We start from the raw sequence: 23,234 nt of genomic DNA, 5'->3' as shown, positions 1-23,234 counted from the left end.
AGATTTCAAAAGTAACCAACAATACGAAAATGTGCAAAAAATTTTTTGATTCCTGTGTCATTGAAGTCATATAACCAATAGTTAGAAGATAAAACCCCTAACCAGATTAAATTTGGTTGCAGTAGGACGGAAGAGGGCGCTGTCATCCCTGGAATGACTTACAATTCACGATAATAAATTTATGGTTCTTTATTGTTCAGAAAAAATTCGAAAAATTATTTTTTAAGTCTTAACAGCCATTAGCTGTCCCCTCAAGTCTCTAGATATGTTCACTTAATGCTCATTATGGATCATATTGCACTGTTAGTCAGTGAATCCATGCCATAGGACCTCTTTTTGAGGTTTTACTAATTAGTAAAACCTCAAAAAGAATTTCAAAATTTCATTTAAAATTACGAAAACTCAGAATCGAAGCCAAAAAAAAATGAGCAATTCCTTGAAAACGATGTTTTTTGTTGATTGGGCTTCATTCGACTGTAAAGGAGGTTTGTCATTAATAGAATTTCAATATAAAAAGTGACTTGTCTCTAGGTGAGTTAAAAAAGCAAAAAAAGAGAAAAGTTTTATAAAAAAAAGAGCTCTCAAATAGCATTCGATTTTTTTTTATAGTGAGCTTCCCTATGAGACCAGAACTAGTTTTTTTTATCGCCTTTAGTCTATTAGGAACACAAAATTGTTCCATCTTTTGGCTGAAAATTTAATTTTGATGTACTATTTTTATAGAAAATATTTTAATTTGGAGAAAAATTACACTAAAAGTGAACAAATATCCCGTGTTCAAACAAAACTTCAATCCTCGATAACTCCTCGAAAAAAAAAAACAAAAATCGAAAAAATCTTTTTAAGTTTGAATTCTGGAGCAGCTTTTTAAAGATACTACTCAAATTTCTCTACGACGAATATATCGATCGGCCAAAATTGACTGAACAAAAAAAACCCATTTGAGTATATAGTTCCCCCCCCCCCCACAAGTGGGGTCGGAACAATTAATAATTAAAACTAAGCTGCTGAATTGGGATTGGTAATCGGCGGTAGTTTGGTGCCAAAAGTGAGATGAACAAGGCGTTGGTTGTAGTCTCGTATCACAATTGAAATCAAGAGATTTAATTGAAACGCAGAAAAAATCGGGAATCCAAGTAACTGTTAGTTTCAATGTTTACGTATCTGCACGTGTACCTCAAATTGAGGTAAAGAGTGACGGTGCATCAGCTTTCAAGAAATTTTTATGACAGGGATGCTTTTTACTGAAATCTTAGGAGCCAAATTATGTCTCAAAGCCTCTTATTGACCCGAGGTTTGCTCTATCTCCGCCATTTCTTCCTATAAATTATATGTTATACCAAGGTAATTTTATACTAATTATATGTTATACCAAGCATCAATTTCAGTATCTATATTTTTACTCCAAGCATTAGAGGAATGAAAATCCTCATACTTATACAACGAAGTCTATTTTTACAGATTAAGGTTGTGGTCGGTTTTAAACTCTCAAAATTTAAATCGAAGTCGGTGACGGTTTTTTTTCAGTCAATTCGTGCCACCATCCGCGGACAAACTGCCTCTGGTGACAATCCTCTGCACAGTGCTGGCGACCCTTTTCGCCCTAAACGTCGCTCAAACAGCTGTCGTGTTGCGTGTCTTTCACAGTGGCATGAACGCTCACAAGGCGCCAGTTTCTCAATCAATATTCTCACTGCTCCGTTTTCTGGAAAATATGGGGAAGCGATCCTTCATCTACAGCAAAGTGTATAATCCTCTTCATAGGACCAATTTCAAACACGCCGATGAATTGGCTGATATGGCGGACGATGAGAAGTATAATGAGTTCAATGCGGCCTACTATTTGACTCAGAGGGACATCGCGACACTAATTGAAAACCCAAATGGGACAAAATTGGATCATGGTTTGTGCTCTAACTTCTTTCATGATATCAATGACTTAGTGCTCAGATCTTTTGAAATCTGTGAAGCACAATTGATTTCAGCTATTCAGCTTTCAGCTATTTTTGACCATTTTGGAAACTGTTTTAGCTTTTTTAAAACTTTTTTTTTTAGGATTGAAACAGTATCAGAGGTCGCAACTTAAAGATATTTAATTTTTTAAAAAAAGTTATGAGTCTTTGTTTCCGCCTTTCTTGTCTGCGCGATATGTATCGGTTTTATTGTGATGTCTGCAATGCGACGTTTTCATTGAACATAGCTAACTGAATCATATACTCTGTTCAGACTAAAAAAAATATGGAGTCGCAGCTTTTGAGTTATCATGAATGTCAAAAGGTTCGCTGTCATCGTTTTCAAAAAGGGCATCTCCCGTATTTTGGTTTAGATTGAATTTTGAAGGGAAGTAATTTTTTTATCTATTTTCTGAAGTATTTACCTGAAATCTACGTCAAGTTTTACTTCGAGCCGTTTCTAGTCTTCTGGCAGTTTTTTTTTCGTCTATCAAAATTTTGATTTACTTTTCCTTAGTGCACAGCTTGTTCAACATTTTGTGCGTAAAATAATTTTTATTTTTAGGCTAATTCCATACTTTGCTCTTTCTGCTCGACACGAGTTTTTATAAACAACAGTTTCTCACGAAAGCAGTCTAGAATAAAAGAGTCAATAACGAAAAACGAAAGCAAAAGTAGAAACGGGATAAAACCATGAAGAACTTTGTTCTAATTAGTCTTTTTTACATATTTTATGTTTTGGTATTGATATCAGCACCTGTATTCTCTCAACTTAGAAACAGGAGTTTTTCCAACTAAGAAATCCATTCTAAATAGCTCGAGCTTGAAAAAATTAAACGACAATCAAATGTTTTCAATTTCGTTTTTCAGTTTTAATCTGGATTATGGAATCAATGGAATTTATTTTGCGGCAATCTGCATGCTATGTTTTTGTTGGCATCTTGATGGCATTTTTAAATGATAAATTTTTTGGATTTGCAAGGCTATGAAGACCGAATTTTTGTGGTCTCGTAAGGGAGTAATGGGCAAGAAAAATAATAGTCGCAAAAGTATCCCAATTTTTTTGAACGGAGAGTTGATCACTCACTAACTAATGAATTTTGGGTGGTATTAACACTTGGTGACAGTTTTAAAAGTCTAACGGTCGGCAAACTTTTCTGTTTTGCAAAAGTGCTCTCACAGAAAAAAAGTTCCAGCTGACTGAATATAAGGGTAGATATGGAATATAAGGTATATAAGGAATAAGGTATATAAAATGTTTTCATAGCTTCAAAGCTGTAAGCGGAGCGGAGCTATATTGCGGTGATCTTGTTTTTTTGTTTCGTCTGATCGTTTTTTTTTTCGGTTTACATTTGTTCACACAGCAAAGCTGAAAAAGTCATATTTTCTGATGGACTTCTTCCTCTCGCAAACGGCTTTTGCGGGCGTGACGTCATTTCTCTCTCTCTCTCTCTCTCTCTCTCTCTCTTTCTTCTCTAGCAAAACTTTTTTGCGTGATTAGATTTGGATCATACGTGACTTACCTCAATCAATAAAATGACTTTTGCTCTTTAAAACTTAAATTTATTTTGAATTAGTTTAAGGTTAAAGGAACTCATATGTGTAATAAAGGTCCTTAATAAAAAGGGTTCTGCGCAATGAATTTTAACAACCTTTATTAATTTATCGCTGAATGTTTTTTACATAGCTTTTTGAGTGGCGTCGATAATCTTTTCAATTTATATCTGTCTCTGTTTAATAGCCGCCTCATCTTCTCAGCCGGCTATTATAGCGCTCCTATTTTTTTTACCATTCCAAGAATTTGAATTGTATTGGGGCGCTGTCTTTTTTTTAAGATCTGTTCACACATTTTCATGATTTTTGAAGTCAAATTGGAGTAGTGATTTTGGTCACGCCGAAACAGGAAATGGAGCGAAAAAGGGAGTGGTTTTGCGGCGTGATTTTTTTTCGCTCTAATTTTAAAGTAGAGTGAGAAAACGGTGTTTGAACAAAAATTCGGTTTCTCGGTAGTGGTTTTTTGTTCACATGCGGCAATTTCACTCTGATTTTTACTGTTTTTTCGATTTTTTAGATCGGATTTTTTTCTAAATGGTTTTCACAAGCCATTCACAGCTCATTCTAGGCCTAGTTTTTGTTTGAACTAAATTTTCATTTCTCGCTAGTGGTTTTTTTGTTCACATGCGGCATTTTGACTTTGATTTTCTGTTTATTTCTTATTTTTTTGTTCTTATTTTTTTTAAATTGGTTTTCTCAATTCACTCATAGTCCATTCTAGGTCTAGTTTTCTGTTTAGTCAATGAAAATTCTTTGAATTGTACGTCAGGACTTGTCCTGCTATGTTTTTTTACTTCGTCGAATAAAAAAATGTTTCGCTTTACCTCATTTTGCCGCTTTTTCAACATTTTGCATGAAATTTTTTTGACTTCTCTAGGCTAGTTTCTCTCTTCTCTCATTCTGCTAAAAGTGATTTTGAGCATCAGTTGCTCAGCAAAGCAATTCAAAATGAACAGAGTCAGTATAAAAATTGAAGTCAGAAATAGAAACGGGATAGACCCATAAAGCCCAATTTTAGATGCCCGCTATTTGAACGTCGTACCTATAAGTCTTAGTTACCATCTCTAATGCTTATTAGTATTGATAGTAGCCCCTGTAGCCTCTCTCTCTAAGAAACAGAAGTACGTTATGTTCAACTACGAAATTCCATCAAAATAAATCGGACTTAAAAATGTTTTTGTACAAAATCTTTTTTTTTCAATATCTGTTCTTTCAATCCCAATCATGCTTATCGGAATCAACGGCGGCTTTTTTCCGGCAATCTGCCGGCTATGTTTCTATCTTTATTCCATATAGAAACAAAAAAACAAGAAACAAAAAGAACGACGAGACAAAAAACAAGATCACCGCAATATAGCGCCGCTCATCTTACAGCTATGTAGCTATAAAAACATTTTATATACCTTATTCCTTATATACCTTATATTCCATATATACCCTTATATTCTTTTAGGAGAGAAATCTTTCTTTGGAAAAATAAAAACATAGCCGGCAGATTGCCGGAATAGCTGCGAAAGAATAGACTTAGGTGCCGTATCTTTATTCCATATATGGAATCGGCACCTAAGTCTATGTTTTCGCGGCTCTTCTGGCAATCTGCCGGCTATGTTTATTTTTTTTGCCAAAGAATGATTTCTCTGCTAAAAGAAAATCACTGCTCACGTTTTTACAAAGCGAGTTTTTACCGAGCACTTTGTAACTAAAAAATATTAGTTTTTATCTGTTTTTGAAGTTAGTTATTGTCCTGGAAAATTCAATTATTTAGACAGATTTTAATTAAAAATGAGTGGTTTTGTTTTTATCTGTATAACTAAAAGTAGTATAAGTATAACTGTATAAGTAAAAGTTATAACTGTTGTAAGTTAGTTATAACTGTATCACTAAAGATTATACATGCACTGTCAAATTTATTAGCATTGTTTACGAAGCAAAACACTCTAAATTCAACAAACTTGCAAAATTGATGCTAGAATTTTTCTGATTTGGCACAAAACGAAAAATATTTTCCAGTTAATTTTTTCTTGACTATCCAAACTTGCTAAATGCTTAATTTTCAGTTGTTACTGCAAATTTTGAAACGTTTGCCGATGTGTTTGTGATTTTTTCAGTTTTCATAAAAATGTAAACCATTACCTCCATTGATTTTCAAAATGAAGTTTTGGCAAAAATACTGGTTTCACATTTTTTTCTGAAATTAACTACTCACTGACTTCTTTTTAGATGAATCTGTGACGAAACGCAGTACACTTATTTTCACCTGCACGTTCTGGATTCATCCAGATACGGTAATTTTTGCTTTTTTCAGTTCTCGATTTTTCTGTTTATTTTATAATTGGTTCAATTTAGATCTGTATCTGTTTCTATCTCTATTATACGGCACGCAAGTCTATTCTTTCGCACTTATTCCGGCAATCTGCCAGCTATGTTTTTATTGTTCTGGGGTTTGCATGAGTCGTTTACGGTCTTGTGGCTTTATAGGATGTGAATCGTTATATTTGATAGCTTCTTTTGGTCTGAACGATTTGAGTCTTCGGGAAAAGCTTTTTCATCGTTTGTCCTATATTTTTATTTTTCTGTTTTGTGATTTTCAATTTTTATTATTTTCTCAAGTTTAATTTTTAAATTTTTTTTTGAATGTGGAAGTGTGAAAACAACAGTTGGTTTTCAAACAACTTTTGATTTAAACTCAACATATTTTGACTTTTTTCTGGAAGTTCGAAAATTTGTTTGATAAAAGAATTATATGAGAAAGTGAAGCAATTGATTTTTGATGCAAGGTTTGAGCAATTGATGTCAATTATTCGAGATCATTATTATTTGGAGATTGATTGAGCATAGTAATTTGATGTAGCGAAGATTGTACAAAGTTATGTTAAAAATTAAGTCAAGAAGTAGCGAATTTAGCAATTTATTTCATGATTTTGTATTCTCTTGCAACATCCTATTTTTTTACAGAGTGGATTATTTTCCAGTGTGTTGTTGGTTTTGTTCACGTTGTGTTTTTTATCTCTAGGGGAATCTCAAGAGATAACTCTTCATGATAACGATGTTGATGACGTGCCATACCCCGACAATGTTCAACCGATGGAATATCCTGAAGTCGAATCCTCGTTGAGACAAATTGTGAGTCACCTGGACGGTGCCATGCGCAGAGAGGTGCTGGATCTAGTGCATGCAAAATGGCACAGAGTAGCGGCCGGATCCGATCTTTTGTTTCTTTACTTTTACCTCGCATGCATTGTGGCTCTCTGTGCGTACATGGCAGGCCAATGTATCAATGAATAAATTATTCATATTATATAAATAGACTGAATTAGTAAATACAATCTTTGTCTAACTCTTTTTTAACCTCTAATTGGCAGAATGCAGTGGGCCTTCGTCAAGTCAGTAGGGAGAAATTGTAAAGGGCATTTTTTAAATGAAAGGCAAAATCGTTTCCCATATGCTAATCAAGTGGCATAAATGGAAATATAGCCGCCGACATTTTAACCTGTTTCTTTGTATTGTAAGCTGCAGGAAGACAAAGAGACGAAGCACTAAATTTTGTAATCTTACGATAATTAACTCTGCTGTCAAAATTATTTCTGTCTGTTTTGTTTGTTTGTGTGTTAAATTTTACATCCTCTTGTTTTCACATTTATTTTGGCGTCTGAAGAAAATTCCCGTGAGCGATCAACTTCTTTTATTATGTCTTAAGGTGAAGGTTAGTGGAGTGGCCTTGATTATTTGCGCAAAAAAGCTGTGAAGTTTTAATTTTATGAAAAATTTCACGAAGTTTGAAAACAAGTTTTTTTTTCACCGGTGTTTCACGAGAATGTTGATTTACGAGAAATTTTCTATTGCTCAAGTTTTGCTGAATTGTCGTGTAATTGCTCAAAAGGGTGGAGCTATTTATGAAGTCCTTTCAGCTGTTTAGCTCCTATTATTAGGTCTTTCTTGCAATTTTTACAACATTCGTATCAGCTTTTGTAATTTGAATTGTGTTGTGAAATGTCATTTTAATCAATGTTTTTGTAGAAATTAATTTAAAGCATGAAAAACACCTCGCGAAATAAAAATTTTGCGGGGATGTTGATGAACTCTTGATGTTGGTCTTGATTGAAGGAGTCAATAGGAGAGTTAGAGTGCGAAAGGTAGGTCTACCTAAGTAGGTCAAATGCTGGGATTGGCTTTAGTAGTTTGGTAACAAAAATTTTGGGTTGGTGGATTTTTGAAGCACTTTTCAATATTGATTTTTTGCCGTTATAGTTCCACTAGGTAATTTCGTCAACTGTTTTTGATGACTTCGAACGATATTTTCAAAGCGGGATTGAATGACTCCTCTGGCATTAGTTCTGGTGATTATTTTTTAACCATTTTTGTAGACCATTTTTGTTTTCATGACACTCACAGCCGCATGAACAATTAATACAATCTTTATTGTTCCGACCCCTCTTGAGGTGGGGGAACTATATAATAAAATAGGTTTTTTGTTCACTCAATTTTGACCGATCGATATATTCATCGTAGAGAGTTGTGAGTGGCATCATTAAAAAGCCCGTCTAGCGTAGAATATGGAATTAAAAAGATTTTTTTGAATTTCGTTCTCTAGAGCGAGTTATCGATGTTTAAATTGTATTGAATATAGACCGATTTGCCTTACGCTCATTCACATTTTCCGGAATTTTTGCCTAAATTTTCGTCAATTTCGCTAAAATTTGTTAAAAATTTTAACAATAAACTTGTTGATTTTATTTTCAAAGACGAAAAAGGATTGTTGATTATTTTTGTGTAATTTTTTTGGAAAAAATTTGGCTAAATATTTCAAATTTCAGCCCCGTTTTAATCAAAAATAGCACAAAATAAGCTTCTTTAGTCCACTTTAAATTTGCCGGAAGTACACACCAAAAAACCACAAACACAAAATCTTTGTAGACTCAAAAGGGGGCTATTACTACTTCAACTTCCATTGAGAGTGCTCCGTAATTAAAATTTTGCCGTTCTTTTTTAACTTTACTCGTTGATTATCAAAAACGCAGCATTTATTTTCAATTTTTTGACTAACAAATTACCTAAATCCACTAAATTCGAAAAATTAATTGTTCATTATAGAAAAGCAGCATTAGCAGGGCTAGTTTTGGACCAATCTTGGACTGTTACAATCCAAACTAATTTCGGATCAGTTGGTCTTTTTTTTGCTAAAAAAATGTTCGATCTTTTTATTTTTTAATGAACAGAACATTTCAAATCAAAGCTCACTCGTGATAGGTCTAACTGGCTTCCTACGCAGCTCCAAGTTAATGTACCTAGTTTTTTTTACTTGAAAGCTTATTGTCATTTTTAGTTTTAAAAATATTTGATTTTGGAATAATGGCTTATCGAACTTTGCCTCTATTTTTTCTGAATTCAGTCAACTTGTAGCTTAGGGTTAGCAGAGAAAGAATGCTTCTACTTTCTATTGAATTAAAATTTAGTCGTCAATGCCGTTTTACGCCTTAAGTTATGTTTTCTGGCTTCGATACTAGATTTCACATTTTATTTTTAATTTGCCCATTTTTCATATTTTCTCTCTTTGTCACTTTATTGACAGCTCACCTATCACTTCATTGGCGTTCAGAATAAGGCACAATTGAACATATCAAAATCTTTAAAAAATATAGATTATGGTTTTAACGGCTTCGAGCCCACTTTCTCGAAGATTTAATTGAATTTATTAATTTTGTCTTTAACTGTCGTTTTTACTTTGTCTTTTTAGTCGTATGGATGTTCCCGTATAAGGACAGGCTTCATTGGTTTCATATGGAGGAATAGATAAGCCAATTTTTTGATACTAGTAAACAGCTCATGACTTCAAAAAAAATTGTTTTCAAAGATAAAAAATACATTTCAATTTAGCAATTTTGTTTTTGTCTATTTTTTACCTAGTCTTATTAATTACAGGTTATATATGATATTGTTGTCTTCGAGGGAAGGTGTGAGATAAGATTAGTCTTTTTTTCAAAGAATTCTTTATGACCTAACTTCCACAAATAAAAATTTATTTTATTATTGATTTTTGTCATATTTGACATTCTTTTGTAGACGTAAGACATATTCTGGATAATTGCAGGTCGCAAGGGCTTCCTTTGGAGGGATAAATGAACCTTTTTTAATTTCAATTTGTTATTAAGGGCTTTTATGATTTTGGAAATAATTTTCGAAAAATGCAAAAGTATTACTTAATTTTGCCCCTTTTTCATTTTTGTCTACTTGTTACCTAGGCTCATTAATGAGAAGTCACCTACTACATTATCGGTTACATACTACACTATCGATGCTCGAAGAAGGCGCAATCGAACATATTCTGAAGGGCAAAATATCTTTATGTCTTCGACCGCGTTTTCTCGCTAGTATTGATTGAATTTTTTGTGTGTTCTATTTGGTGTTCTTGTTTTAACCTCATAAAAAATTGAATAGCGATAGGTTTTAATGCCCTTCTATAGAAGCACAAGTAGTCGTAACCCTGTGGTATATTTTAGTTGATCTTTAATGGTTTTTATTACTTTGAAATCATTTGTTCTTTTTTGTCTAATTGTTACCGAGCCTTATTTCGGACTGGTCCCATATCTTTTCTAGCGAATTACAAGTTATTTTGTTTATTTTCAGTTTTATCGGAAGCTATTTTGACATTGCTATCAAATTTTGTTTTTTTAAATGTACATAAAGTCTTGGATTTAATTTTTGTTTGTTGTTGTTTGATTTTGCTGTTCGTCTATACTCGCTTTCTTAGTATTGGCAGATCTCATCAATCTCGTCGATGCGTCATTTTTCACTCCACTGAGCTTTGGAGGCTATCTTTTTGTTCGTATAGCCAAAATTGTGAATGAGCGGGGACTCTGTGCGATCACACATTACCGAGCCTCCTTGTTTATGGTGTAAAATCTACCTTTTCTAGTGTGAAAATCTACCATTGTTATTGTTGCATTTAAATGTCAGTTCTCTTTGCTTGGTGTGTAGTCTGATTAAAAATTATAAATTTAAACGGTTTTGTCAATTTTTTTAATGCTCATGGACAAAGTTTGTACCAAATGATTGGGCTCTGTTTGTCTCTTCTTATTGATTGTTTACTGGATTGTTCTTTGGTCTCGCAAATTTGAGTTTTTGTTGATGGAAACGGGATCTGAGTTCTCGTCGAGGTGAACGGGAGAAAATGGCAACGCCCCTGGGCTATAAATTTGGGTAAACGTTCAATGTCTAAATGTACGTTTCAGCGAAGCGGCGGAGGGCACATATACATGGTCTTCGGGACAATGTTACGAATTGCCCCGAAGACATTGCCCACCTCAATTTAGAAGCCCACTTTTTTTAAACTCCATTGAGCCACTCAATGATGCGAACCTCCCTAAATTGAAGCTAGGTATTACCGAAGCCAATCCATTGGCAGATGCTTAAGAGCTGGACGTCTGACGTTAGTCTATCTTTTTATCTGTAAGTTTTAGTACTCTTTCAATGTGGTAATTGTGGCGCTTTTGAATTGTTTCGAGCCGATACTTCAGTGTTCTGTGGTCTTTTTTAAATTTTTCTTGATCATACTCTAAAGCAATTTTTCAAAGGATGTCCTTTTGTGAAAAATGTTTGCTTGATTGTTTTTGCGCTTGCTTGAGTGAATTGACTTGGAAGAATTGTCGGAAAAAACAAGATCAACTGGTAAAGCAGTATGTCATTAAGAATGTCTGAGCAGCTCTCAGAGCTCTATCAATCTGAGGGCGGGTCAACAAGGTACAGGTGTACGGTCAAGTGTACGTGTCAACAAATGTGCTTGGGAGGTTCATTTTCATGGTTTTGAGGGCCGGCCCTTTAAGCCATAATATGAGTTTTATTTTTCTGAAGTAATCAATATTGGTTCACATAAATTGAAGATCTTCACTTATCACTGCTGTAGCGATATTGTAGTTTTCTTATAACAATTCAAAGAATTTGTAATGTATTGGGCGCTCTCTTTTACGATTCGAAGAAAAGTATTTTAGAAGTATCTTTTTAATCAACTTTATTGGAGTGAATTTTGAAGCAGGAAATGAAACGCGTAGAAAAATTGGAGTGGTTTGGGTGCTGAAAAAAATTGAAGAGTGGAGCGAAAAAAGAGTGGTTTTTTGATCATACGGTGTTCTTTTCGAGAAAACGAGAAATTGTGGCTTGCAAAATTTCTAAGCTAGCGAATTTTTTGGTCACATGCGGCTTTCAAAAGCAGTTTTTTCCCATTTTTTGTTATGAGGTGTGATTGTGCTATTGTCTTAATTTTGGGCTGGTTTTGATTTCAGGCTGGTTTGAAGGTTTCTGGTAATTAATACTACTTTTATGGTAATTTATAGGTTTTCACGCACTTCTTGATTTTTGAGCGATTTCAATTGCTCTCACTCCGAAATAAAGTTTTTTTTTGTTCAAACAAGACGAGTTGTTAGAGTCTTTTAATTAATTTTTTATCTCGTTCAGGGTGTTTTAATTTCTTTTTGTAATCTTTGGTTCAAATTGGTTTTTCTAAGATTTTTAGCTTTCTTTTGATTGAATTGATATTGAATGTTTCATTCGTTGCATTTTTGTTGTTTAATGAAAATCTGTCTGGCGTTGGGTGGGTGAATACTTGGCCGGAAGTAGTACTAACATTTTTGTCAGACAATGGTTGGGAATTAGCATTTTAGCAATTTGTGGGTAAAATGTAGCTAAAATTTGCGAAAGTTTTGCAGAGAATATATTTTGATTTGTCCTTTATTTCTAACCTTTGTTTCTATATATGAAATCCTTTTGTTGGTTTTTTTGTCGGTTGATAGTCGTTGATTGATATGACAACTAAGCGCGCAGCATGGTCTTTACCAGTAGTTTTCTTGGATTCGCAACTTATAAATAAATTTTGGATCTTTTCCGTTAGTGCAAGCTTAGTGGGTGCATGTTATTTGCACCCCCAGACGCACGTGCCATATTTTTACATAATTATTTACTATGTAATGGCACTCGCTCTGTAACATTCATTAATTTTTCTTAGTCTTTTTATTAATTTTTTTTATCTCGTTCAGGGTGTTTTAATTTCTTTTTGTAATCTTTGGTTCAAATTGGTTTTTCTAAGATTTTTAGCTTTCTTTTGATTGAATTGATATTGAATGTTTCATTCGTTGCATTTTTGTTGTTTAATGAAAATCTGTCAGGCGTTGGGTTGGTGAATACTTGGCCGGAAGTAGTACTAAAATTTTTGTCAGACAATGGTTGGGAAGTAGCATTTTAGCAATTTGTGGGTAAAATGTAGCTAAAATTTGCGAAAGTTTTGCAGAGAATATATTTTGATTTGTCCTTTATTTCTGTTCTCTAACCTTTGTTTCTATATATGAAATCATTTTGTTGGTTTTTCTGTCGGTTGATAGTCGTTGATTGATATGACAACTAAGCGCGCAGCATGGTCTTTACCAGTAGTTTTCTTGGATTCGCAATTTATAAATAAATTTTGGATCTTTTCCGTTAGTGCAAGTTTAGTGGGTGCATGTCATTTGCACCCCCAGACGCACGTGCCATATTTTTACATAATTATTTACTATGTAATGGCACGCGCTCTGTAACGGGGGGGGGGGGCGCAAAACGTACTGGGGAGCACAAACGGAAAAGATTCTAAATTTTTGTTAAATGCTTTATCAGCTTTTGTAGTGAGATACTTTCCACTGTTCCTGTTATTGTTTCAAAATATTTAATATTACTAATTATGATTTTCTTTATGTCAGTTAGATCAATTTTCTCCTTAAAGCGTTTCAGGAATTCTTCCGGCTATGTTTTTAGATCTCTGCAACCTTTTTCATGTTTTTTGAAGTCAAATTGGAGACATAATTTTGGTCACACCATAATAGGAAGTGGAGTGAAACTTTATCAACTATCTGTATTATACGGCACACACGTCTATTTCGCTGCTACTGCGGCAATTCGCCGACTATAATTTAAGACCTTGGAAATAATTAAGACCTATAATTAAGACCTTGGAAACCTTGGTAATCTAAAGCATTCTGGATCAAAAATTTATCCTCAATAGATTTTTTACCGGTAGAGAAATAATATGGCGGGTACAATATTGAAATGTTTTTAAAAAGACGTTATCTTAGTCGCAAAGTGGTTTTTGCGGTCCAAAGGGATTTGTATGGGCTGATGTCTTCGCTATTAAAATCTGTTCAGAACGGGTGTTGTGGCTTTAGTCACGCTGGAGTAGTAAACGAAGTAAAATAGCAAGTTAATTTTTTCAAACTTGAAGTGGAGTGGAAATTGGCTTCTGAACAAATTTACTTTCCGAGAATTTATTTTATTTGAAAAAATTGGACTGATGTTAAACAGCTGTGATAGCTGAGGTAAAGTTAAGTCAATTTGGAATCCTTCTGCAGGTAACATATATTTTCCCCTTCTCTTTGGTTTTTTTCGCCAGTTTTTTAAACGAAAAATGAGTTCACGGTCACTTCAGATCAGCTATTTTTATTACTGAATATCGTACGTGATGTTATGTTAAACAGCTATTGGAGCAACCTTTAACAGATCCTGGTCAGTGGTGACTTCTCTCTAAATTACTTTTACTCTGTCAAATTAATTTTAGCGTTTTTAAATTGGTGTTGATAATATCCTAATCTGATTAAAATTAGTTTATGGCAGCTATAAGTACATAAGTCTATTTCAATTTAAGGCATTTTTGCAGATCTTACTGGTGTACAATTGCTGCTATGGTAGATGGTAACAATGATTTGAATCCGTCAATGGTCTGCACCATTTGTTTTTATTAAATATGCGCGTTTTTTTCTACTTTTGTTATTTGGAAGTCAGCTTGGAGTATTGATTTGTCATGCTGGCGTTGCGAAAGGAGCGAGTATTTTTAAAAAGGGATTATTTTTGAAGGAGTATTTTTTCAAATTGCTTCTGAAGCGAAGCGAAAAATTTGTGATCAGATTTTCGGCTTTTGCGAGCAAATGTTTGTTCACTTGCTGCCATTTGTCTTCTTTTTTTGCTGTTTTTGTCTAATTTTCTGCTCATACCTTCAACGCGTAGTGAGTTTTAATGGTTCATACCTTTGTTCTAATAAGTACTTGTACTGTATAGCTGTTTTCCGATTTCATCAAAGCGCAGTTAATAGTTTATATGATTTAAACACGTTTATTTTAACGAAATATCAGTGATTTGAGTTTTGCCCATCCATGAAATATCAGTGATTTGAGTTTTGCCCATTATGTAGATTGTATAGTTGTCCTGTTTCTCAGTCTCATTTTTGACTGGTCTCATTGGAACACTAATGAGGCGTAATTGTTTCAATTGATATCTAAATGTTTTAATTTTTTTGAAATTTGTTTTCAAGAATATTGATATTTTGTTTCTTCACTTAGTCTCATTAACGACAGATATCGTTTACTAACAAGGCCTAATTGCTTGTTCAAAGTTTCTGATTTCCATGACTTTGAAAATATTTATTTTCAAAAATTTATTAAAATTTTTGAATGTTGCGTTATTTGTATTTTTTGATGTCTTATCACCCAGTCTGCTTTGTAACCATCGTTTGCGAATTAGGCTTAATTTAAGTGAATGATTTTTTGTTTCATTGCTAATGCTTTCTATGACTTTGACACAGATTGTTTTCAATGGGGATTGATAGGGAATTTTTCAGGTTTCGACCCATTTAATGTTCATTTACGTTCTCCATGCCACGTTATCGGTTTTTCATTAATGAGACGAAAATGAGGCGAAAACTCGAAAAATTCGGTATTATTCCCCATTGAAAACAATTTGTGTCAAAGTCTTAGAAAGAATTAGTTATGAAATTTTTAGTATGCATTTACTTAAATTAAGCGTCATTGGCAACCGATGGTTCAAAGATGGTTGATAAAACAACAAAAGTACAAATACCGCTAATTTCTAAAAATTGGTAACAGTTTTAAAAAATAAAGTCAAAGTCATGGAAATTACTAACTATGAGTTCAACCATTAATTAGGACTCTTTAGCAAACGATAACTATGGTTAATGAGACTAAGTGATTGAACAAGAAATCAATATTTCTTTCAAGGTTAGAAAAGTTAGAACAATCAAATATCAATTGAAACAATCAAATTAAATTAATTAATTCCTATCAATGACTTGATTTGATAGCAGTGGTTTTATGACTTTTAAACTAGGTATTTTTGACTCTTAAACTTTTGTGGTCTTGTCATTTTATTTGCATCAGCTTTTTTGTTGTGGCCTGCATTGCATTGTTTTGGATACCAGTTGGTCTTGAAAGTTTTTCTGTGATTTTTTTAGCATTACCTTCATTTGGCCTTCTTTGTCACTTATTCACCAACCGGCATTGCTCGTAGTTGCGAATTCCAAAGTTGTTTTTTGCTATGATGGATTATGGTATGCAGTTTTTGAGTTTTTTTTCGTACTTTGTCGCCACCAGTTCAAAAAAGTTCTGATATTTGCCAAATTTGTTTTTGATTTTTTCTTTGTTTGTCGTTTTTGTACTCCTTCTAAGAATGCCTAATGGCAATATTTATATAAAGCGTTGTTCTTATTGATTGTTTTCAAAGTCTAAGCTTTGAAATTGAATCTAAATTTTGAAATTCTAAGGACTTTTGTTTTTTTTTGCGCATAAAGTATCATGCTTTGTTCACTGCCTTATTTGGATATTGCTGGCAAAATCATCTGGTTATTAGTTTGTTCAATTCGTTGGATCGTTTTTTAAGCGTCTCATGCTCTTTTTTAAAGATTGTTGTAACGACTATATGACGTCGAGGTCACTTCAATTCTGCTTTTTCGTGCAACCGTGCATTTTTGACATTTAAATGTAAGTAGATGAGGTCAATGGAGTGTTTCTCTAAAAGAAGGTTTTTGGAGTGCAACTAACCATCAATCAGTTATACAGACGCTACCTATTTCCATGGAATATTAGTGAATCTGTAGGTTTTGTCTTTTAGCGTCAGTTTTTTGTTCATCTGTTGCTTAGTGTCATTATTGACAGGCCTCATTGGATCTCAAATGAGCAAAGTTTGTTACTATTTGATGATTCCGCCTTTATCAAATGAATCAGTTTTAATCACTTTGACATCACTTGTTTTCAAAAAGTTTATTAGATTTTTGCTTTTGCTTGTTTCTTCGTTTCTTTATTCTAACCTTCATTTTAACCTTTATTTTAAGTTTTTAGCATATCTAAAAACTTTTGGCCTTTCTCGGAGTGTTGCAAATGACAGCTCTTATTGGTTGCGTTAAAATTCAAGTTGTACCCCCTTTTCAATCGCTTCGCTTCGTATCTAACTTTTTTTTTAAAAAAATTGAAAGCTGGCAAAAGTTTCATTTTTTAGTTGCGTTTTTTTTTAAATATGACGTCACTTATTTCAAAAACTTAAATTAAAATCTATTCCTAACAAATGTCTTGCACTTTTACGTACTGTTTGGTTTTCTACAATGTTTGGTGTTTCAAGATACATATTGTGAGGAACTTTGTTATTAGAGCTAAAGTTCGACAAACCTAAACTTCTAAAAAAGAGATTTAAAATGTAAGATATCTGTTACTTTTCGTTTTGTGTGTATTTGAATATGATTTGGTTTGTTATTATAAGCTGTTCTTCTAAGGACACTGATAGTACGACCTTTACTTTGTTCAATTAATTGAGTTTTTATTCAGTTTCTGTCCTGCTTTTTTGTGAAATAGTGCAATTTTTTAAAAAAAATAGTACGAAGATTGGGTTCAGTTGGGTTACTTTTCTTGAAATGGCATTGTTTTTTGACTGCGACCTTGTGTTTCCAATGGAAGGCGATCAACTGTCAGCCGTGCTAATACATTCTTGTTTTCTTTCTGTTGAGAGATGAAAGCTCAATTTATTAGAACATTATGGAAGTGAATGTGAAAGTTGTTTATGTGCTCATTAATTGACAATGAGATGCAAAAAGATAGAGAACAAATTTAATCTTGAAATCAAAACTGGTTTTCCAGTTTAAAAAAATGTTTGGTTTTGCGGCAATTTTAACCAGTTATTGGATTAGAGAAGAGGTCAAGACTATAGATTTTCATACTTGCTTCCAGTACTATTTTGAAAAGAGCATGAAGTATCTCAAAGAATTACATTGAGACTGCTGGACTTCGTGTTAAATTTTAAGCGATTCCACGAAGCGAAAATTTCGGATAAAACGCCCGTTCATGATTGATTCAGTTTTTATAGCTATTATTGGGGACATCGTTGTTTTTTTACAATCCAAGAATTGGATTGTATTGGTGCTCTGTCTTTCTACAGTTTAAATAATTTGAATCGTATTGGAGTGCTGTCTTTTTTTGGACTGTGCACACATTTTCAAGATTTTTGAAGTCTAATTGGAGTAGTGATTTTGGTCACGCCGAAACATGTGGAGCGAAAAAGCGATTGATTTTGCGGCGTGACGTTTTTTCACTCTAATTTTAAAGTAGAGTCAGAAAACGATGTATGAACGAAAATTTGCTTTCCCCTTAGTGGTTTTTTTGTTCACATGCGGTATTTTTGCTTTGATTTTTACTGTTTTTGCTGGGATTTTTTTTCTGAAGGGTTTTCCCAATCAAGTAATGTTCATTGATAATTCTTTGATTTGTAGGTTAGGTCGTGTCCTGCTATGTTTCATGATTTTCTGCACACCTTTATTCATGATTTTGAGCTTTCAAAACGGGATAAACAGGTAAATCTCAGTGGGCATCAAGTTTCATTAGAGGCTCTTGGCCGCGTTTAGTAGTCCTTCAAGTGCTTAGTGTGATGAAGCTACCGGGAAGGCCGTTTTTCAAAGTTATAAGTTCATTTTAGGGAGTTTTGTGCCCAAAATGTTGCATTTTTTTGCGTTTTTTGCGACATTTTTCGATTTTTTTGTTAGACCAGTCTAAAATTGAGGTTTGTAAGGGTCTATAAAGGTCTTCTGCATGACGCAATTACTTTTTATGACCATTTTGAGCTATTTGTTTTTGGTCTCCACATAAACACGCAAATTTATACTAAGTTTTACAGTTTTTTGAGGCCTGAAATTGGGTTACTGAATAATTTCTGAAGACAGTCAAAGTTTCTGAAGATATTATTGTTACCATTTTTATAGCTATCTATCATTAAGTTTTGAATTTTTGTGATTTTCTGAGTTTATCGATATTCAAGGGCCAATTAAAGTTTCAAGTCTTGCTTATGGCCTAATACTAATAGGCCAATTTTAGAGCCAGGTACAAAAATTGTTTGAGCCTTACAGTTATGCAAAATTTAGAAACTTTGAAAAAAATTCAATTCGGTTTTTTTATATTTTCTATCTTTTGTTTTTTCATCTTTTAGTGGCCAATTAACCCCTTCCAAGGCTTGTGTTTGGGATATTGGGTCTTTTTACGTGGATGAAGTTTGACCTTTAAAGTAAAAGCTTCACGAGTTATAGAAATCATTTTTTTGTTTATGGTGTTTGGTTGCCTTAGTTTCTACAATTTTTGACTTGTTTGGCTATTTATTTGTCCGCCAATGTGAATGGATACACTGGTCAGATGCAGTAGTTGTAACTTTCCCCTAAAATTCTTTGGATTTTTTCTTTCAAGGTTTGTCTTGCTATGGTTTTTAGGTCGTCGTCTCCATCGATGATTCTTGCGACCATTGACTTTTTCAATTTCAGTAACTTCTATTGCTTTACATTTAAAGTTTGTGTGGGTTACGTTATTTGTTCTGCTTTTAGGTCAATTGCGTGACTAACCTCACTCCAAAAAATGACTTCTGATTTCACTTATGGAACTGTAAATTTTATGAACATTTACTAATTAAAGGCTAACAGTGTGCATCTAAGTAGTGCCAAACTTATATGCCCTAATTCCTGAATAATAGAGTCTTGAGTTTTAATATCGAATATTAATTTTGAAAAGGCTCCATTAGGGCTTTTTCCTTGTCGAGCAAATGTGTCTCATAAAAATGACAGTCCGAATCTAACCCAAAAAGTCTAGGATGGTGCGAGACTCTAAGAAGTCTTTTTGCACCGTAAAAGTCTCTCTAGCCTATGCCCCTTCTTTAGCCTATGCAATCTGCCGGTTATGTTTCAAGAACTTTCCAATGAAATCACTTTTTAAAAGAAATTTATCGAGCAGCCCAAATTGACTTGACAACGTGCAAGGTTTTTATAACTGCTTAACCCTCAAATAAGTTTAGAGTTTAAAACAGTTAAGTTGTTTACAAAATAAAATTTCATGGTAGACAAAATCATCCCCTATCAAAAGTTCAACCGCATTTGAAGAGCTTAAGCATTTGCAAGAAGTTTTTGGTGTAAAAATTTACTACTGAATTTTTGTTGTCTCAGCTTTTCCTTCGTATTATACTCTTATTTATTTGAGATCTAATAAGTATGTTTTGTTTAGATTTTACTGGTATCTAATTTAGAACGTATTTAAAGCGTGAAAAAATTGATAAATGTGAAAACTTTTTATGAAAACTATTTTTTCAAGGGCTTTTCAATGGAACAACTCATGTCGCTCTGCAAAAATATCAATAGGCCAAAATTGGTTTCCCAAAATCGGGCGGTATATTTGCAGCCAGAACAGCAATTCGACTTTTCTGAAGAAATTCTTCATATCTGCTCATCGTTCTTATAAATTTTTCTCATTTCCCGATCTGTTATTAACTATATTCTGCAGCAAATCAAATCTGCGGTGAAATGTTTGATTTATCCAAGGTGCACCACTTTGAGCAGCTGACCTTCATTTCGCGTGATCAATTTTAGTCAATCGATACAAATAATCACGGCTATTGAATCGACTACGAATGTTTGGCAATGAACTCATTTTAGTATTCGTACGCTCGTCTCCCTAACGGGGATTCTGAGGCCACCTTTTTCAAGAGGGTAGGTTTTACGAACTGGGGTGGGGGGTGGGTGAACATTGTCACTTTCGCATCTGTTCGTACCCCTTCCATACAGTGTTGTGTAATATTGGGGATCTGATAAAAGCACTGCGCTCATAACGTTGAATATTTTGCTTGCTTACTGTGGTTTATTTATTTAGCCTTCATTGACCTAAGGTTTTTAGCGAATTAATAATTTTTTAAAAGCAGGCTTTTCTTATAAGTTTATAAATGCACTGCAATATGATTTGCGCAACAAATTGCAAGTGTTACTTTTTATAGCGACGGATTATTATTTATGCAAGCATCTTCGTCTACGTAATTAAAATAAATGATCACCGTTCAATTTCAAGTTTCTTGAGGTTTGCTGCTTTCAACTCATACAACACCGGCAAACGGAAGGGTCATACAACACCCGCAAACTTCTGCCTATCAAGGTACTAAATTTTGCTTTTAATTTCCGCCAGCTTATGATTTTTTTTCTGATTAGCCGCAATTTCAAATTTGACTTGCACACGTTGCCAAAAATATAACAAATATTGGAAGAAGAATAGTGTGAGCGAATTGTACTCTTTTTCTCTACTACCTGCAATAGCATCTTTTTTTAAAATTTGCTGACAGTTTTGTTTATAATTTTTAAAACAGGAGCACTTTATTTCTAAGAGATGAGCCTAGTACCGTGTTTTGTTTGAAAGAACAAGAAAGGAGGGCTCTACGAGGATAATGGCGTTAATGGGAACCAGAGAGAGTAGGCGTTAATGGGAACTAGTCGATAGTCAGGGGATATTATGCACTTTTCTTTGATTTGGCTTCAATAATGGCTCTTCAATTTAACAAAAAAAATTTCCCCGAGTGTTTAAATAAAGACAAGAATTATTTCAAATATCAAATTTGACTTTTATATCAAATCATTTTATTAACTGATCTCAAACGAAATCTGAAGCAGTTATTGCGAACAAGTTGGTTTTTAATGCAACATTTTTTCTTTACCGTTTTGACTTCTCGAGTCACTTTTACGCCCTTGACTTTTTCGTGTTAAGTGATCTCTCCCATTTACAAGTGTGAGCAGCTGAACTCAAGTGTTAATAGTTCACTACCAAAAGTCATTGGAAAAGGGCGCCGAAATTAATTTGTGGTTAATGCTGCTGAAGCATGCTGCATTAGAGTTGAGCTCCCACTGGTTTTTCGAGAGCAGTTCTGACCTAAGTCGGTTATGTTCTCTGAATGGGGTTGGAGTTGGAGCAAAGTTTTTTTAGTGATCACTGAGAACTAGGAAATATAATTTTAAATACCTTTCTGAACTTTTAAATAGCTTTCTGAACTTTTTAATAGCTTTCTACATAGCTTCTGAATTTGAGATGAAATTGTGTTAGAAAATTTGCAGACCTGCTATTTAATATCTAGCAATGGGTGGTTAAATAAATTTTTTGGCCAAAAATTTTGAGCATTTACTTGAGTTTTTTTCTAGAGAACTCATATCGGGGCTCTTATATTTGTATGTTTTATCAATTGCAATTGAATTATTGATTTCAAAATTTTCACGCCTGTAGTTCTGTCAGGTATACTAACCACCCCAACTGAGAGGATTCTTCTATAATTAATTTTATTCCTAAAAATAAATTGTTTAGAGCTGATCGTTCCATGTCCTCTAAATTCTTTTTACGTCAGTGTCAGCTTTTGTTAATTAAAAAAGCGATATAGTTTATCATTTTTAAACAAAATTCCATGTGATTTACCAAAAGATATGGTCTTGTCCGGTGTCTGCGAGGACAAGTTTTTTCCGTTGCCTGTCGTCATGGGCTTAGGACAAGGAACGATAGTGATGACACATCTGAAAACTAATTAATAGCCGCCCTCATCTCAGCCGGCTATTATAGCGCTCCTTTTTTTTTACTTCGTCGAACTTTTTTTTTCGCTTTACCATTTTGCCGCTTTTTCAGCATTTTGCGTGAAATCTTTTTGACTTCTTTAGGCTAGTTTCTCTCTTCTCTCATTCTGCTAAAAGTGAATTTGAACATCAGATGCTCAGCAAAGCAATTCAAAATGAACAGAGTCAGAATAAAAAATTGAAGTCAGAAATAGAAACGGGATAAACCCATAAAGCCCAATTTTAGATGCCCGCTATTTCAACGTCGTTCCTATAAGTCTTAGTTACCATCTCTTATGCTTATTGGTATTGATAGTAGCCCCTGTAGCCTCTCTCTAAGAAACAGAAGTATGTTCAACTACGAAAAATGTTTTTGTACGAAAATCTTTTTTTTTTCGATATCTTCTTCTTTCAATCCCAATCATGCTTATTGGAATCAACGGCGGCTATTTTCCGGCAATCTGCCGGGTATGTTTAATATTTATCGTTGCCCCAAAAGTTGCAATTCCTTCATTTTCAAAAACTGATTTGCACAAACAACAATCCTAAAATCAAGATGACCAATTGACCAGTGGAACGAAAACATAATGACTGTAGTACAGGTTACCTATTTCCCCTATTTCAGCAGCTTCCCAATAGTCAATTAAATATCTGAATACCGAGCGGTCAGTTTTGAGATATTGCCAAACCAATTCGATACTAAAGAATTGTTTTCAGAAACCTGTAAACCATTATTATAATTTACTGTTATTTTAAGACAAATAACAAAAAATAAACCATTTTCTGGTTGTGTGCATAATGTGCTCTTTTATGTATATCTATTTCTTTTCATTATAACAATAGAAATATTTCTGCTCACTATTCAAAAATTGGTTACCATCGTGAATAAAAAACGTCACCTTTTGATATTTTGCTGAAACTCTATTTTTCTGATTTTGGTTACCAGAGTTATCAGAGATGCTCATAGCTTGGCAATTATCAAATGTATGTGTCAATTTAAATGTCAAAAAATTCTGTACTTTTTGCTGCGGATAAATACGTCTGCGGTCCGTGCTGGT

The 23,234-nt window shown here is 33.7% G+C and overlaps 1 protein-coding gene across 2 annotated transcripts in view; it reads left to right on the top strand.

Moving 5' to 3' along the window:
• LOC142335133 (neuronal acetylcholine receptor subunit alpha-10-like) overlaps positions 1–6,843 on the top strand; it is a 52,703-nt gene extending 45,860 nt beyond the window's left edge. For both annotated transcript variants that reach the window (XM_075383497.1, XM_075383496.1), the window contains exons 6-7: positions 1,528–1,904; positions 6,520–6,843. In XM_075383497.1, coding sequence (XP_075239612.1) covers positions 1,528–1,904; positions 6,520–6,791 — 649 coding nt within the window. In that variant the 3' untranslated portion in view covers positions 6,792–6,843. The remainder of the gene's footprint in view (positions 1–1,527; positions 1,905–6,519) is intronic.
• Positions 6,844–23,234: the final 16,391 nt, after the last annotated feature.

Source organism: Convolutriloba macropyga, chromosome 2, assembly GCF_964194025.1.
Source record: "Convolutriloba macropyga chromosome 2, txConMacr16.3, whole genome shotgun sequence".
NCBI classification, from domain to species: Eukaryota; Metazoa; Xenacoelomorpha; order Acoela; family Convolutidae; genus Convolutriloba; species Convolutriloba macropyga.
The sequence above is the reverse complement of the archived record's forward strand: the minus strand, read 5'-3'. Positions and strand labels throughout refer to the sequence as shown.